General features: G+C 39.2%; 1 protein-coding gene across 2 annotated transcripts in view; it reads left to right on the top strand.

Moving 5' to 3' along the window:
* The window catches only part of KCNK2 (potassium two pore domain channel subfamily K member 2), a 136,586-nt gene that overhangs the window by 93,863 nt on the left and 23,304 nt on the right, over positions 1-19,419 (top strand). For both annotated transcript variants that reach the window (XM_029046958.2, XM_029046957.2), the window contains exons 4-6: positions 10,965-11,125; positions 14,062-14,248; positions 19,032-19,171. In XM_029046958.2, the coding sequence (XP_028902791.1) occupies positions 10,965-11,125; positions 14,062-14,248; positions 19,032-19,171 (488 nt within the window). The remainder of the gene's footprint in view (positions 1-10,964; positions 11,126-14,061; positions 14,249-19,031; positions 19,172-19,419) is intronic.

The raw sequence follows: 19,419 nt of genomic DNA, 5'->3' as shown, positions 1-19,419 counted from the left end.
ATATTTCATTCTTCGATAGAAAAAAACCCATTAATTCAGCTTACAGTTTTTGCTTTTATTATTATTGAGGTTGACACAGTTCATCACAAACTGGAGATGCAGTATTGCCTAGTGGAAAGAGCACAGTCCTGGGTGTCAGGAAGCTTGGGTTCTTCTAATAACTCTGCCACTTATCTACTGTATGAACTTGGGCAAGTCACTTAACTTCTCTGTGTTTCAGTTTCTGCATCTGTAAAATAAAGATTAAATACTTGTTCTCCCTTCCCCTTAGATTTTGAGCCCCTTGTGGGCAAGAGACTGTGTCAGATCTGATTATATTGAACCTACCCCAGCATTTAGTCCAGTGCTTGGCGCAGAATAAGTGCTTAACAGAAATCACAATTATTACTATTCTTATTACTGTCTTGAGTGGAGGGTGAAATCTTCTGAGCTCCCTGGAGTAGAGATAAGAATCTTCCCAAGAAAAAAAGTTGTCAGGTGATTCCGTCCCTCTGGCTTTGGCTTGGAGATTAAAGTCATGCATTTTTCATGAACTGCCTATTAGTCAAATAAAACTCTTACACACCAGGGTGTTTAAGTTGGAGCTGACAAGTCCAAACAGCTTAGCAATTTTATTTAATTCCTACAACTCTCATGCAGAAAGTGGAAGGGCAGCTATTATCCGGAGATATGATATATTTAAAATGCAAGTGGAGTTCTTCTGTACACATTATAGATATCTATATTTCAAAGAAAGTATCCAATTATGTAATGGAATCCATTTGATAGTGTTGTAACCATCTGCTCTGAGAAGGTAAAGACATTAAGCATAAGAATAATATGGAACTCATTAACCCCCGTGTTTATCAATTTACTAGTATTTATACCTGAAGTAACTAAATCTCTAAGTGCACTCTCAAAAAAACAGTGTGGCATTCAACCTCTTCCTTAGGTGCCCATGCTCAGATTGGGCCTGAGATCTAGTGGCACACAATCAGCTTGCACATGTCACCTGTGAGGTGTCCCTTGCCCACCTGACAGGAACCTTGGAATGACTCTTCAGAAGGTACCTGGTAGGGACAAGGTGATCTGGGGCTCTGAGACTGAGGAAATGGGTTGGTGAGTAGCCAGCGAAGCCCCATCGGGTGAACAAGACTTCCTAGTTACATCCCAGGAACAGGGCAGGCCAATCCTATATCCTTGGATTCATCTTTCACCAGACGCGGATAGGTTCTGAAAGATGTCCCAAATCAAGACCTGCAAGGATGCTGGGGCTAATTGATTTTAATGATGATAATAATAGTGTTAAGTGCTTAGTATGTTCCAAGCATTGTACTGATCGCTGGGGTTGGTACAAAGATAATCAGGTCAGATATAGTCCTGTCCCACATGGGACTCTCGTTCTAAGTAGAAGGGAGAACAGGTATTGAATCCCTATTTTACAGAAGAGGAAAGAGATACACAGTAACTTGCCCAAGTTCCTGCAGCAATCAATCAGTGGTATTTTTTGAGCACTCTCTAATCATTTGGGAAAGTATAATACAAAAGAGTAGCTGCAGACAGTCCCCAACCACAAGGAGCTTACAGTCTAGAGGGGGAGACAGACATTACAATAAACTATAGATGGATATGTACACAAGTGTAGGAGGACTGGGGACTAAGAAGCAAGCAAGTGGCAGAGCTGGAATTAAAAACCAGGTTATCTTCCAAGTTAGGAGATGGTCTATATGTTATTCCTACCTTGGCATTTTGCCATCAAAAAAAGTGTCTTGCTCTTAAAAATAACTGGAAAGGATAATTTCCCAGCTTATTGGGAACCTGTTATCTTAGGATGTTCTCATTTTAGCAACTTAATTATTTAATTTTCTTTTCCTTTGTTACTGCATATTTGAAGATTAATTATTACACAACCACCTTCTCTTTAACGGCATCTTCCATTCAGGTTGGTTATTTAGCCCCTCTGTACAGATATCTTCATTTCTGTCATAAACTGTCATCGTCCACTTCACCTATTTAGCTTTTATTTAAATTCTGGCTTTTGAACTTATCTATTTTTTTTCAGCCTGTGCATTTTTCCTGATATTTTTTTTTACATTCTATCCTTAAAACAAGCCTCTGGAAGTTCTATAATATTTCATGTCCTTGCTAAAATAAGGAATCCCAAATTGAACACAGAACTATAATAAGGACCTGAGTAATGCCAGACAAAGATCGTGGGAGGATTACCTCACAATTCTTGTGTGTTGTACTCCTGATTTTGCATCCTGCTATCCTGTTGATCCTGTTGGATTATTAATGACATTATTACATTGCTGACTCACATTCAACTTGCACTCCCTTTTTATTTCTTGTGTGTTCTTTTGTCAAGCCATCATTTCCCATCTGTGACCGGGTAGTATGTTTTTCTTCCCTGAGGGCTCTATTCTGTACTTTCTCTACAACCAGTGCCCTCTTCATTTCTGTGCATTGTCTGACTTGGCAGGTCATTTTGAATTTTAATTCCCTCACCACACTGCTAGCTACCCCTCCGAGCTGGATATTATCTGAGAATTGAATGGCCAAGTTCTGATTGCATTGCCTATCATTCAAAAAATTATTAAAGGCTCTTTTGAAATCTTATTGCACTCGGAATGATTGATTTCCTACCAAAGTCTGTCATTCATCACCTAACTTCTTTATGTGTATAGCCAGTGAAGCAGGACCAGTAGTTGAATTGAAACTCAAATATACTTCTCCTATCATGTACTCCCTCATTGGGCCACAGAAGAAAATTAGGCAGAAATTTGCAGAGGACATTAAACATTGCATTGTTCTTCTTTTTAATGGTATTTGTTAAGCTTACTGTATGTCGGACAAAGGAACTTCTGTTCCTCTAGAATGTAAACTGCTTGAGGGCAAGGATTATGTGAACTCTTCCAAGCACTCAGTAAATTTCAACAAATACTACTGATTGATTAATTCTCTGTGCCTCTCTGAATCAGGAACAGTAGTATGATATTTATCAGGCACCTCCTGGAATGCACTGTGCTGAGCATTTGGGAAAATATAACGTAAGCAAGAAATAGTCATGTTCTCTGCTCAGAGGGATCATGTATCTAAAGGAGGAGGCATACCTACAAAATATAAATATTGAGTGCTGTTGGAAAAACAAGGATCAAGGTGAAATATCAAAATGAATCAGAATTAAAAGTTGGAACAAACAATTGAGTAGAGATATAATTAAGTGCTAATGATGCAAATAAATACCTAGTACCTTTACATTTACCTAGTAGGAGGCCCTAGGGATGGGTGGAAATCCTCCTGAAGGAGCGGAAAGGAGAAAATATCTCCCTCCTACTTTCTAAAGAATCTCAGAGAGATATGTGACCCCTTTGTTCCTCAGTTTCTCTTTGTGTAACACCTGCATTCTCCTTTTCACAGGGGTAAACAAGATGCAAAAATACATCCAAAAATTCCAAGAGAACACTACAGAAATTCAAAGCATTGTTATTATTTGAATAGGTTCCTAGGATTAGTGGAACAGGTTTGGAGAGGGAGCTGAGTTAATGCTGCCACAGCAAGGATTTTTAGGTGTGTGTTATCATTGGGAAACCTTGGGGAATTAAAATTTGGTTGGTTACAGTAAATGAATTCTTAGTGTTGTTGAACTTCCCCTATAGAAATGAGGTCAATCCATATTGTTACTATGCTTAGAGAGAAGAAAGGGAGAGGAAAAAGAAGAAAGAAACAGAGGAGAGGGAAAAAAGACACATTTTTCATGTTTTTGATATCCTGTGTGTGGATCGTGTCTCGTTCTACTGCTTTGATCAACATTTCAACTTCATTGTGGTTCTCTGTGTCTTTAGTTAGTTCCTTTAGTTACAGAGTATATTGGTGCCACCTGTGGCTGAATTTAGAGGCCATAATTCTCTGAGTTCACCTTTTGATTAAAGAGAGAACCCTTAATGGGAAGCAATATGGTCTAATGGAAAGGGCATGGGTCTGGGTGTAAGAGGACCTAGGTTCTAAACCTGACTCAGCTATTGTGTGACTTTGGGCAAGTCATTTAATTTCTCTGAGCCTATTTCCTCATCTGTAAATGGGGATGAAATACTCATCCTCCCACCTACTTAGACTGTGAGCCCCAGTGGGACAAGAGACTGCATCCAACCTAATTGTATTGTATCTTCCCCAGTGCTTGGCACATAGTAAGCGCTTAACAAATACCACAATTATTATTGTCTAAGGCGTTCATTGTTTTTATGTTCACTCCTGGAGCATGGAACATATTAAGTCCAGCCTCGGCTGAGTTCTCAGACAATTCTACTAGAAGCAATGTTTCCGTTATGTGATTTGGGTAATGTGGTTGGAGCCTGTTGGACAAACTTCAGTCCTAAGAGTCCAGGGCTGAGAACCTTCACAGAGGAATTGATTGTAATGCTAGTGCACCACTGATTTGAAGGCACTCACTCACCTTGCCCCTTTCTACCTCACCGGACGACTCTCCTACAACAACACAGCCTGTGTGTTTCGCTCCTCTAATGCTAACCTTCTCACTGAACCTCTATTTCAATGCCAACCGCACATCCCCATCCTGCCTCTGGTCTGGAGCTCCCTCCCTCCTCATATCCAACAGTTAATGACTCTGTTCCCCTTCAAAGCCTTATGCAAGGCTCATCTCCTCCAAGAGGACTTCTCTAACGAAACCCTTTTTTCCTTTTCGACTCCCTTCTGCTTCACCCTGACATGTACCCTTTGTTTCATCCCCCCTCCCAGCCCCTCAACATACATGTACGTATCTGTAATTTATTTATTTATATTAATATCTGTCTTCCCCTCTAGAATGTAAGATCATTATGGGCAGGGAATGTATCTGTTAGACTCTCCCAAGTGCTTAGTACAGTGCTCTGCACATAGTAAGTGCTCAATAAATATGAATAACTGAGTAGTGGTTTGCAGAAAACTGCTTGCACCATCTCATTCTGGGGCACAGAGTGCAGTGAGAAAGTAGGCTCATCCTTGATGGCTTTTTGTCAGTTCCCAAGATTAATCTATCTTGTTGAATAACTTCTTGTTGTCTTACCCTCAAGTATACACCTCACCCCTTTGGGTATCTCTGGCCCTTGGATGTCTAAGATCCAAGATCGATGTTGCTGAATGCTTGGTCATTTGTTTCTCATCTCCTGGGGCCTTGTTAATTTGTTCTTTATGGGTTTTGTGCAGTTTCAGACACTCTGTGGGACTGAAGATGGGTAAATGTATTTTGTATTTTCAAATTCTATTTTCAGGGCAGTGGCAGCATACTGTAATCACTGAATAATAAATACATTTTATCATTTCAGTTCTGAACTTCAACCATCTTTGTGTTTTGTGGGTTACTAATAAAAATATAATCTGATTTTTTTTCTTTTTTTAACGGGGCCATCTGGTCTGGAGGTCACAAAACTGGTGTTTTAATGGGTAATTTTCATTTTCATCTCAGTGATATCAGGATGGGTCATCTGTTCCTTTGACTGAGGGTTTTTTGATTGTGTAAAAGCAGGACAAAAATCCTAATCATGCTAGTACTGTGGAAAGCAAACAAACTCAAACCAGCAGAAATTATATGTGTTTTTAAAAATAAAATAGTTTTCATAAACAGACTACTCAGTTATGACCTTAACATGTTATTTAAAAAATTATCCAGAAACAATAGTCATTTATAACTCAAAATAGTATTTTAAATTCCAAAAGAACTTGTTCTTTCATAGACTGTTTTCAAAAAACAATCCTTAAATGTTCTCTAAAAAATGTTTCTTCTTATGTACGGGCTCTTTAATTTACTTTGATTAGACTCTTGGGAAATCCTAACAGAGCAAGTCAAAGATAGAACAACAAACCAGTGAACCTTTTCAGAAAGATGCTGTGGTTGATAGTCTCCTGGTGTCCCTCACAAGTGCAGAGAAAGAGTTCTCTTCTTTCCTCTCCTCACCCTCCTTAAAGAAACAAGCTCACAACTTTACTGGGAGGCTTTCTCTCTCATTTACCCTCATCTCCCCACCCCATATATCCCACCCCTCTACTGCATCACCTGTGCACTTGAGTCCTCTCCTCCCTCCTAATCACTTTACTACACACCCCAATTCTTTCTCCCCTTTAGCACTTATGTCCATATCTTTCTCCCCTCCCCATTCCCCCTACTCCCTCTGCTCTACCTCCCCCGCAGCCACAGCACTTGTGTATATTTGTATATATTATTTATTACTGTGTTTTATTAATGATGTGTATATATCTATGATTCTATTTATCTTGATGGTATTGATGCCTGACTACTTGTTTTGTTTTGTTGTCTGTCTCCCCCTTTTAGACTGTGAGCCCGTTGTTGGGCAGGGATTGTCTCTATATGTGTTGCCAAATTCTATATTCCAAGCGCTTAGTACAGTGCTCTGCACACAGTAAGCACTCAATAAATACGTTTGAATGAATGAATGAATATCTTTACCCTCGGCTTCTTCCCGTACCTGTAACCTATTATATCTGACCCTCACACTAGATTAGAAACTCCATGAGGGCAAGGAGCATACCTAATAATTCCATTATATTCTCCCAAGTGCTTCATTCAGTGTTCTCCACAAATTGAATGCTCAATTAATACCATTGATTTAATGATTGATTGGGAGAGGGATTAGGCAATGAAACCTCCAAGCTTGCAGTTGTCCACGGCCTTCCAAGATATGATGTGACCTGCCCTCATAGAGCTGAGTGATTCCCCAAATGGCAGATGACCATAGGGATGAGTACAAGTTATTGCATGGAGGGAAAATCATTCTAATTGATTCACGTTGATGAGCAATAAGCTCAGTCACTACTCGGGACTGTAAGCCCGATGTGGGCAGGGATTGTCACTCTTTGTTGCTGAATTGTACTTTCCAAGCACTTAGTTCAACGCTCTGCACACAGTAAGTGCTCAATAAATACGATTGAATGAATGGGTGGGGGAAGAGCCACTGTGCTGGTTATTTTAACTTGATGGTTTAATGCAGCAGCAACCAGAAAGGCCAAATGAATGCTGATCATCAACAGAAGTCCTGTAGACTGTAAACTCCTCATGGGTAGGGATCACATCTACCAACTCTGTTCAGAGCCCTTCTGAAATCATATCTCCTCCAGGAAGCTTTCCCCAGTAAATTCTGATTCGCTGTCTCACTTGGGACTCAGAGTCTAAATAGGAGGGAGAACAGGTTTTGAACCCCCATTTTACAGATGAGGAGATAATAATAATAATGGTATTTGTTAAGCTCCTACTATGTGCCAAGCATTGTTTTAAGCACTAGGGTAGATACAAGGTAAGCAGGTTGTCCCACGTGGGAATCATACTATTAATCCCCATTTTACAGATGAGGTAACTGAGGCTCAGAGAAGTTAAGTGGCTTACCCATGACCTCTGACTCCCAAGCCCATGCTCCTTCCACTAAGTCATGCTGCTTCTTGAGGAAACCGAGGTATAAGGAACTTAAGTGCCTTGCCCAAGGTCACACAGCAGACAAGTGGCAACCTTGGGATTAGAACCTAAGACTCCCAGGCCCCACTCTTTCCAATAAGCCACCCTGCTTCTTAAGGATTTAAATTCACACTTCCTTAAAATTTGTTTTTCCGACCATGGATTGATTTTGTGGGCTTGAAAGAGGAGGCAACATTTTTCCTATGGGTTAATTTAGCTCAATTCATTTCCTCAGGCCAAACCAATTTATCCAAATATGGGACTATTCTATTAGGGGGCTTCCTTTTCTAAAGAGATTGGTGAAAAGAAGGAAATAATTACATGATAAAATTGGTATTCTAATTTCCTGGAACTGATTAAATTTCTCCAAATTGGGAGAAGGCTGGATGAGATTCTGGATGGTCAAAATGGGCATATTTCATGGTCCATCAGACTCAAGTTAATTTATCAGAGGTATTTATTGAGCACCTACTGAGTGCCAAGTACTTTACCAAGATCTTTGAAAAATATAAGAGAAGTAAGAAACAGGTTCCCTGCCCATAAGGAATCTACAGTCTAATAGGGGATGTAGACATACAGGATTATATACAAAATCAATTAATCATATTCATTGAGCACGTACTGTGTGCAGAACACTGGTCTAAACTCTTGGGAGAATACAGTGTAACAGAGTTTATAGACACATTCCAATCAATCAGTGGTATTTATTGACTGTTTACTATATACGGAGCACTGTACTTAGCACTTGGGCGAGTACATTTCAACAGAATTAGCAGACAAGTTCCCTGCCAGGGGCGAGTTTATCATCTAGAAGGAAAAGAGGGAACAAGAGAAAGAATAAGGATAAATCAATCAATCAGGGGTGTTATTTATTGAGCACTTACTATGTGCAGAGCACTGTACAAAGCCCTTAGGAGAGAGCACTACAACAGAATTAGCAGATATGTTCCCTGCCCATAAATAGGGAGTTGAGCAAATGAGCCACGTTAAAATATCAGAATAAATAAACGAACAAATGAACTCTCGGTTTAGCGTACACACACACACACACATACACACACACGTGCTAAGGATGGTTTGGGGTCCAAGTTGGTTGAGAGTTAGGAATTAATGAGAAGGCTGATTCCTATATGGATAAAATGGAATTTCAGAAGAGCTCTGAAGGTTGGGAGGACAGTGGTCTGGTGGATTTGGGGAGTGATGGTTGGAGAGGAGGGATTCCAGGATTAGCATGAGCAGCGGCCCGGGGTACAAGACTTGAAAAGGAGGAACAATTCCAAATTGGGCTTGTGGTACTAGTTGTCAAGACCCGGGTTCAGGGATCCAATTTTCACCCTCAGTATGAGCCAGGGTTAAACAGACCATCCATGTCTAAGCCATTTAGAATATAAGTTTCTTTATTTGGCTGTCCACATTCAAAGTATCAGAGAAGCCAGAACATATATACGCTAATATTCACACACTGGCTGGTTAAAGTTGCTCGTAGACATTTTGTTTCTCAGGAAAACACTCATTACAACGTGGCCCAGTAGCCAGGTTCACCTAATATGCTAGTTGATACATGATTACCTGATAAATAGAGACTAACCATCTCCATTTCTAGGGTCCCAACTGATTTATGAAACATATAAAAGATATATAAACTGGGCTTAGTCTTTAAGGCCCCAAAATATACCAATAATTTCTCTAGGAGTGAAAGTGATCCCAATATGAAAGAAAAGGAAAAATAAAGAGAATCCTTTGCCTATAAGTAGATCCTGGAGTCAACTGAGAAATAGGAATTAGCTTTGCAAGGTCAAAAGGAGTCATCATCTGTTTTTTGTGGAGTTGACCCATTGAGACTATTGGTCAGATGAGGTGAGTGTCTATGCTTTGTAAAAAATTATATTTCCAAAACTTTGAACTTTTATGCAGAAAATCCTTAGACTATATGAATTTTGTGAAGACAATGTTAATTCCAAGCTATCTAGTCAGCATTCCAGATCTATTGTTGGATTAGTAGCAGACTAATAATTTAAATCGGCAAGGGAGAAGGACCTTATGATTGTTAAATAATTTGAATATCATTGAATGATTTTCCAACCTTTAAACCTGTCAGGTTCAAGGACCCTTTTGATGTATGTTTCTCTTTCCATCTCCTACTCATCAGTTTTCAACATTGCTCAATGTGTGTGTGTGTGTTCTTTCAATGAGAACAACCTTCAAACTCAGAGTGCTTTTATTTTCCATTAGTATATTTTAGATGCTTGAAATAATAACATACACATATAGCATTTGACACTGTGAAAATTTTAATTTAAGTGAAATTAAGCCAGAACAGGTAATGTCATTGAGCTGGTTAAAAACTGAGTTTACAGTAATATTCTGATTTTATGAACGATTAAGTTTGAGCATAATTCACATATGTGATCAGCTGAATCAACCAGAGAATGCATTTAAAGTACAAGAAAAACACAGAATGATATATCATGTGAGATAGTTTTAAGACAGGCAGCGCATAATTTCCAGAAACCTTGGATGACATCCTAGCCCAAACACAAATGAATTGACTGGAAATGGTGCAAACAAAACAACAGTACATTCCTGGATGCTGAACCCAAAATGGTCAGTATAAACCGGATATCTGAATAAACAGGCCCTGGATAGATGAGGTTGGCTTCTCCTTACCATCACAATAAATTGTAAATCAACCAAATACTTATCCATCTGAAAAAAACCAAGCAAAAAACCTACTTTTTTCAGAGGGATAAGAATTTGGATGACTTACAGTTAATTGTCTGATGGCAAGTAGAACTCAACCTCATCTATCCAGACCCTGTTTACTCAGATATCTGGTTTATATTGACTACATTTTTTTCTAGGATTTTCAACAACTATCTGTTTTGAAAATATTTTTTATATTTAAAGGAATGTTAGAGAAAGAGCTTATGCATTGAACTAAAGTTCCTATATTAATTAAGGAACTGTTAAATATTAAATTTTAAAGCTATATCATTCTTCTTGCAGCATCTCAATGTAGATGTCAACTTTTCATTAGGAGTGCAGGGGCGGAAAGGGGGCTTGACTTTTAGTGAGAATGAAATCTACTAGAAAGAGATTACAGGTCAGAAAGTCCTCACTGTGACTCTTTTTAACCCAGACTGGAAACTCTCTGGGATTATCAGAAATTTGGGTTGAAAGATCTGGAAATCCATCTCAGAAAGGTGTGGTTAGCCTTTGCTATCTCCCCTGAGTTGGTATGTATGACTCTGAAGTCCCAAATAATGTCCACCTCATCAGTGAAAATAAAAACCGAGGAGTTCTAAAAACATGTAGTGTCATCTTGAGTCTATGGTAAATTTATTCTGAAGAAATGAACACTTTATGATTGGGGAAAATACGCTAATTAAAAATGCCAGTAATAAGAATGCAGTGTCAGTAACAATGCAGTGATGTGCTGTATGATAATGTGGTGTGTTGAATCCAGTCTTTCAAGTGTATTATACTATATGTTACTCATAAACAGCTGAAGTTGTTTGTGATTTAGGGTTTGGAAACATCTCACCACGGACACAAGGAGGAAAGATCTTCTGCATCATCTATGCCTTACTGGGAATTCCCCTTTTTGGTTTTCTGTTGGCTGGAGTTGGAGATCAACTAGGGACAATATTTGGAAAAGGAATTGCCAAAGTAGAAGACACATTTATTGTGAGTATGTTACATATATTACCATAAATATTTGTTACAAGACTAAATCTATACCCCAGTAGAAAATTATAAAGAATCCTGACAAATATTTTCAAATCAGTTCCTTGAGCTTTTTATGTACCATGTATTTTCCAACTTAATTTGTAGAGCATTGAATAGAAGTTCAAGTTTGTTGTTTTGTTACTAAATATTCATATACTGGTAGCCCCTTAATTGGCCTGATTCTCACCTCCCCTGTGTCTTTGTTGGGGGGTGCACTGATATAGGGCCCTTGAAGATTACCATGTCCTCGTCTGCACTTTTTGGGAAGAGGAAAGAATGTTATCCCATGCAAACATGAGAATTCAAGAAATGTTATACTGGTTCTGCTTGATATTCTGTTTATAACAGTGGCACAGAGTATGTTGGAAAGAACAGTGTGAAAGTATCCGTTGTGGTATTTTTCATAACTTTACCTTTATCTCTATAGCCAGTTGAAATCATTCTTAAGCTTTCTATCATCCTTAATTTTCCCTTTAACACCCCTCAGTTCCCCCCACCATCCAGTGACCCATTTGCACTCTCATCTATAAATTTATCCAAACTTTCCCTGACCCTACTGCTATTTTCTGCCTGCACAACTTTCTCTGATAACACAGTCCATCCATACTCTACCAACATCTGCATTATAAAGAACTGATTCCTCTGATTGTTTTGAACACACCAAGTTAGAGTTTGTGTGGGTGTTCCTGGTCCTGGTGAACTGGCATTATGTCAACTAAAATCCAAGACTGCCCTGTCCAAAGCTTTTAAAATTTTGAAAACTTGAATTGTGTCTTCTCTCTGGCTGAATACTTTCCCCCTAAGAAAGTTCTCCAACACCTGATTATTTTAATTGCCCCTTTTTTCTGTACTTTCTCCTTCTCTACTGTCTTTGCTAAGATGATGTGACCACATTTGCCAGGAAGATTTTTGGAAAAGGAGGTCAGATGGCAGAGCTCCGCTGAGGCATGTAACTCAGATTCAGAAGGATGAAGGTCTGTGGACAGAAATGGAGAAAGTTAACCTTCCCTCTTCCATAGACATTCCTCAGGACCCAAAAACCTCAAGTTTAATTCTATAGCTTCATTCAGAAAGATGTGAGAGCAAAAGAGAGGTGACAGAGGGGGGAGGAAGAGGATATCTGGGCAGGGGCTGTTGAAGGAGGTAGACTTTTATAATTTATTTATTTATTTATTATGGTACTTACTATGTGCCAAGCACTGTTCTAAACACAAGAGTAGATAAAAGTTAATCAAGTTGGACATAGTCCCTGTCCCTTATAAGACTCACAGTCTAAGTAGGAGGGAGTAGGATTTAACTTCCGTTTTACTCATGAGGTAATTGAGGCACAGAAAAATTAAGCAGCACGTCTGAGGTCACACAGCAGAAACATGGCAAAACCAGGATTAGAACTCAGGTTTTCTGACTCTCCGACCTGTACTCTTTCCACTAAGTCATGCTGTTTAGAGAGATTTCCTGGAGAGGTAGGCTTACAGAAGTAATTCCTCAAACTTCTACTGCTCCCACATCTCCCAACTTCCCCTTTCCTCTTCCCATTCCCACGTCTCCTTCTCTGGTTGGTTTGGATTAGGGCAGCTCTGTGAAGTTTAAGGAGGCAGACAGTCTGGGGAATTGCAACAAGCAGAATTTGCTACCCCCTATGACTTGCCGACCTTGGTCATGATCTTGTTAGTCTAATAGGAAAACCACCATTTCTTCCTACATTTGAAAGGCGGTATCAGGTTAGAACTGATAATGTTTCACTTTCCTGCAATTGCTGTCAATTCACAAGTTTAAAGTTCTTCATTGTGGTTGAGATAATTCATTCATTCATTCAATAGTATTTATTGAGCGCTTACTATGTGCAGAGCGCTGTACTAAGCGCTTGGGATGAACAAGTCGGCAACAGATAGAGACAGTCCCTGCCATTTGATGGGCTTACAGTCTAATCGAGGGAGATGGACAGACAAGAACAATGGCAATAAATAGAGTCGAGATAATCTGGTGGGGACCTCTATTGTGTTTGTTTATTTCTATGAGAAAATTAATTTTGCAATCTGTGAAGCTACAGTTAGATAAACCTTCCATTTAGGTGGTGGTGTTAATTAAATGAATGTTCATTATAGACCACTGTAGCACAACAGTAGATACAGGTGAGTTCTTAATAAAAAGCATTTCCTCAGCATGATGGAAACATGCACTTTAAATCATCCCAACCCTAACAATGCACTGGTAGTGTTGTAAACCTTCCATGGCTGGTGTATGCTGGTTGGTAAAGGAGGGTTTGGTGTCTGCTGATAATCAGAAGAGTTAAAATGACAGCTTGTCTTATGATTTTGATGTTCTGTGTTTTGATGTGCCGTTGGTGGAATGTATCTCTTTTTGGCTTTTAGGAATGATCCTGATACTGCTCTTAAGAAAAAGTTTGCTTTGTTGTTTAACTTGAAAAATCATTTGGTATTTATGGGTCTTTTAGTTTGGGAATAGTTCTGCCCAGCTGAGCAAGGGGCTTCTACAGCACTGCACACCTGCTGAGGGCAAGGGGCCGGAGGGATGGGGGAAGCTGTGTTCCTGCTACGACCTTGGGTTGGTCCAGCCTCGGTTACATGCCTTCTTCCATAGTAGGAGAGAGAAAGACCTAGCGATCCCCTGAGTGTGGGGCAAGAGTGTCATTGCTAATTGTTAGAGCACACCAGCCAGTGACATTTTTTCAAAACTGCCTTTTTTTGACCAGGCCCCTTAGTAAATTGCACCCTCTCATGCTGATCTGCAGTGTCCTGGGATTTTATTACAAAATCACACTGTGAAGCAAGCTGGTTGTGATTTAATTTGGGAAGGTGCAAAGGGAACTAGCCAAAATAACGGAAGTCTTTTTCTCCCCTCTCTCTCCCTCCCTCCTTTTCTCTCTCTCCTAGAAGTGGAATGTGAGTCAGACAAAGATTCGCATCATATCAACAATAATATTCATATTGTTTGGCTGTGTGCTGTTTGTTGCTCTGCCCGCAGTCATATTCAAGCACATAGAAGGCTGGAGCACTCTGGATGCAATTTATTTTGTGGTCATCACTCTAACTACCATTGGATTTGGTGACTATGTGGCGGGTAAGGTTTTGCCAACAGTTTCATGTCTCAGCTGCTACCAAAATCAATGTTTTATTCACTGTGATTGATTCATGTTGTTCTTGCTTTATGGTAGGGAAACTGTGAGGGACACTGAGGGAAGACCTGGTGATATTTTTAAAACAGTCACTCTAAATTTTAGAGAGAAGCAGGAAGGCGATCTAAAAATCCATCAGTGATGAAAACTGTTTTGCTTTTCCCTCTCACATTTTGGCACTCATATTATAATATTTAACAGAAAATCCTAAGAATGACTTTTCGACATCTTGTCAATTGTTATTCTTTGGAGTCATTTATTCTACATATAAAAGCAACTTTAGACTTTTAGGAAATGCCTTTATCTCAAAATCATTTGGGAACAACTGCCTGGTGTGTGGCACACCATGGTAGTATTATAAATCTCTGTTCTATTGGAAAAAAGACAGCCACTGTTAGGTAATTCTCCAGGATTCACTGAGTGAAAATGTCAACTCAAATATAACAATAGACCAAAATTATTCACTCTAATAATGGGGGGAGGGTAATAATGTTGGTTTTTATTGTTTTCTGTGTGCCAAGCACATGCATGCTGATCTAGACACAGATAATCTGATTAGACACAGTCCCTGCCTACATGAAGCTCATAGTCTTAAGAAAGACTAACAACTTGCTGTGTTGTCTATATCTCTAGCTTTTCTTCTTTCTCCCTCTCTTTGGACCTGTCTGACATTTCAGAGTTAACTCTTCCCACTCCCAAGTGTGGGAAAGGAGAAAAATTACACTCTGCCAAGTTTGCTACTTTTGGCCGCTCCCAAAAAAGAGAGAGCACAAAGAAAGTCACACTTGATGGGGTAAAATGAGTATATGTCACTTTTTTCTTCTCTACCTCTTCCTTGATGACATGGAAGAGTTAGAGTTGAGAAGCAGCGTGGCTCAGAGGAAAGAGCACGGCCTTGGGAGTCAGAGGACATGGGTTTTAATCCCGGTTCTGCCACTTGTATGCTGTGTGGCCTTGGGCAAGCCACTTCACTTCTCTGGGCCTCAGTTATCTCATCTGGAAAATGGGATAAAGACTGTGAGCCTCACATGGGACAACCTGATTACCTGGTATCTACCCCAGTGCTTAAAACAGTGCTTGGCACATAGTAAGCACCAAATAAATAGTATTATTGGTAGTAGTAGTAAGAAAATCACTCCCCAGTACACACTTTATTCAATACTTCAGTGCCTAGTAGAACGCACAAGGGCTTATCATTCAGGGAGTTGATTGTATTTATTGAGCGCTTACTGTTTGCAGAGCACTGTACTAAGCACTTAGGAGAGTACAATATAACAGAATTGGTAGATGTGTTCCCTGCCCACAAGGAGCTACCGGTCTAGAGAAAAATAACGCAGGGTACTATTAAAATACCTTGGCTTTCCGTAGCGCTTTTTGCCTTCATAACAACCCCGTGAGGTATGGCGGAAAGGTAAGTATTATTATCCTCATTTTGCAGATCAGGAAAGAGGTTCAGAGAAGTTAAGGGAGTTGCCCATTGTCACAAGGTAGATTAGCGACACAGCTCAAACAAGTGGCTCCTAGACCAGCTCTCTGCCACTTTGCCAAGCCACCGTCTAAACTGAGAGAATGAAGCAAGGTGAAAGATCCATTCCCCAGAGGTTGTTTCTCCTGAGTCCAGCACCTGCTGTTAAATTTTAAATCTGCATATTTCCATGTTTGCACAAATAGGCAAATTTAATTTTGGGTGCACTTTCGAAACATTATTGGAGATGTAACCTTTAGGAACCAAACTGTTGCATCCAAAGCTGATTATTTTTACAGTCATTCGAGTAAAGTGCCCAATCAGATGTTTACTTATTAAATTGCAGATTAAATATTTAGAAAAGTACATTAGATTCATAAAACATGTTCCCTGCCCACAAGAAGTTTGCACACTAATGAAGACAGCTATAGAGCAGTGAATTACAAATAAATAATTGACTATTTAGGATGGATTTAATTAAATATTTAAGTGTCAGAGAGGGCTAATGGACTGACCCAACTTCTCTCTTCTTCCTTATTTTCTTCTTAAAATCAAATCTCAAAAATAGAATTGAGGCAGACATTTTACCCCCACAGCTTTTAAGTGCAGACACAGACTTTACTGTTAATAAAGACATCAGGTCAACAGTTTTAGCAAGGAGAAAACTAAAAATGTTTTTCTGTTCAAACAGCTTTCAAAATGAAGAAAGACAGTTTTGAGTTTTGGACTCAAAACTGAAATATTTATGACAAGAATATATTTCTTGGACATAAGTAGTGAAAAATAGAAGAATAGTACAAATGACAGATGGCAAGTTGTTTTAAGATGGAAGCACTTAAATTAGATATTTGAACAAAATGAATAGCTGTGAAAATTGACTCATGTGGGAATCAATATGCAATGACTGAAATGTATATCCTAAAAGTGAAAGGGTTTAGAATCCCTTGCCTTTACCTAGTAAACTAAACTCATGGGTATCAAATAGGAAAAATGCATTTTTTTTCCCCAATTTAGAAATCACTCAAAAACTGTGGGTTGAATGCTTGGCCAAACACAGAGCTTTTGGTGTCGGAGTTTATTTTCTCTAGGCAAAATGTGACATCCTGTTTATAAAAGAGAAGGCCTATTAAAAGTCCTCTTGAATATGAACTAGGTTTTCTCAAACAATATCTTGGATCTTGGTATTCTTTAAGTGTTAAATCATGAGGATTTGGCTTACATTTTCCCAGCATTGGGTTTGAGTTGAAAAGAGAAAGTACTTGGAAAAATGTCATTTTGGTTTCTCAAAAATGCAAACATTTGAAAAACCGAATCATCCAAAAAAAACCTCTAGGCACATTTTCCCAGCTGTTTCTTTAACTGTCTAATGTTCCCTTCTCGTTTGTAGTTGTCACCAGCCCTCATTATTAAAGAAATCATCGAACACCTGGGCCTTCTAGCGCTTTTCTATACTTGGAAAGCTGTCTATTAAATAATACAAACTATTGCGACTCTTTCAAGGAAAATAGTTTTGGTTGTTTCTAGTGGGTCATCCAACCCAAGATAAAACTACATCTGTAGCTAGATTAACATTCCCCCAGTCTTATCTATAGGAAAGTTAATCCCTTAATAATTGTGGTATTTGTTAAGTGCTTACTCTGGGTCAAGCACTGTTCTAAGCACTGGGGTAGGTACAAGATAATCAGGTTAGACACAATCCCTGTTCCCTGCTCTGTGACAAAACATGTTTGTGAAAATGTTTTACAGTCCTTTATTAGGTATCCTTAGGTATCCTCTGGCCTGTTCCAGCAAAGCAGTAAAATGGGGATTAAATCCTACTCCCTTCTACTTAGACTCTGAGCCCCTTGTGGGACAGGGGAATGGGTTCACGCTGTTAAACTCGTACCTACTCCAACGATTAGAACAACGATTGACTCAGAGTAAGCACTTAACAAATGCCATTTAAATACCCACAAAACAAAACTTAACTAAAAAAAATGCACTTGAGGTGCATGATTCCAAGATTTTAGAGGGTGTCTACCATCAGAAGAGGGTGGATCAAGTCAGAGTCTCTATCTCTCCTTTATCTCATCCCTCTCCACCCATTCAACATTAGGGTTAATTTGACCTGTGTTTCCTTACTATTCTAATGCTCATACTGTAGAAGACTGATCTTGTTTGCCATTTAATGTTAAGTCTTGCTTGTAGGCATTAAGTTCAGATGTTGAGCGAGATGTTGGCAGTTGTTGCCAATCTACAATGGATTGCATAGCTACATTTCACTGCAGTTCTGAAGGACTATAATTTGTTGCATTTCCTTCAGACTATGCCAGCCTCACCCACCAGATATCTGACTCCCAACAGGAATGGGCTGAACTGCAGCATGATAGATTTCAGTTAGCTAAAAAGAAGAACTTTTTGACAAACACTGGAATGAGCTTCTGAAAGAATTCATGGAATCACTTTCTCTGGAGGTTTCTAAAAGAGGTTCGCTTCCCGTGTGCCTAGAGAGTTTTCCATGTGGTCAGGGCAGAGAAAGTGATTGAACGAAGCCTTATTAAAATCACTCTACTCCAAGAATCTTTCCTAAGGCTTCATTTTCCCTACTCCCTCTCCCTTATGTGTCACGCTTCCATTTAGATTAGTACCCTTTATTCACCATTCATTCACTCATTCAATCATATCTATTGAGCACTTAATATGTGCAGAGCATGTACTAACCGCTTGGGAAAGTACAATACAGTAATAAAGAGAGACAATCCCCTCAGCTCCTCAGCACTTATGTACATAGCCATAATTTAGGTTAATGTCTGTTTCCCCCTCTAGGCTGTTTGCTCTTGGTGGGCAGAGCCTGTGTCTACCAACTCTCTCATAGCTTACTCACCCAAGTGTTTAGTAGAGTGACTCTGCACACAGTAAGCTTTCAATAAATACAATTGATTGATGGATTAAAAGACTTTGCAAGGTTTTTGTGCTCTGATTCTTTATAGGTACGCTGTTGAATGCGAAGCTACAAACCTTTTCTCAGTGAGAAATAAGTAACCAGAATAGCTCTTCGCTGTGCTTTGGACAGGAAGAGGGGTGTTTAATGAAAGCTGCAGGTTTCCAAAGGCTATCATCTCACTCCTGTTGAACTGCCAACTTTTCAATTTACTTGTAACTGGTGGATCAATGGGCTAATCAAGACATTAGATGGAAAAACCCTTTGATGGACATTTTAGAGAGGTTCATTGCTTTGTGTGTATGCTGTAGAGTGATTTTATTCCACTTCCTTTTCTCCATAGGAGGATCAGATATCGAATACCTAGATTTCTATAAACCCGTGGTGTGGTTCTGGATCCTTGTGGGACTTGCTTACTTTGCTGCCGTCCTGAGTATGATTGGAGATTGGCTCCGTGTCATATCGAAGAAGACGAAAGAAGAGGTAAAGTTTGTACAGTGTGCTTTTTCATTTAGCTTAGTATTTAAGGTTACATATGATTAATGCAAGCAATGTGTAACTTTCGGCTTGTTTTTTCAACATTTTCCTTTGGATTTTATGCAGATATATCATCATGAGATAGCTGCACTTCTTTCTGTGGTGTCCTTGTTCTTACTCCTGCCTCCATTATTTATAAATAACTTTTGCCTTCCCTATTATATTGTAATTGCCTTGAGAGAAAGAAATGCATG

This window comes from Ornithorhynchus anatinus, chromosome 19 (genome assembly GCF_004115215.2).
Source record: "Ornithorhynchus anatinus isolate Pmale09 chromosome 19, mOrnAna1.pri.v4, whole genome shotgun sequence".
NCBI classification, from domain to species: domain Eukaryota; kingdom Metazoa; phylum Chordata; class Mammalia; order Monotremata; family Ornithorhynchidae; genus Ornithorhynchus; species Ornithorhynchus anatinus.
Note: the sequence above shows the minus strand (reverse complement) of the source record. Positions and strands in the feature narration are given on the sequence as shown.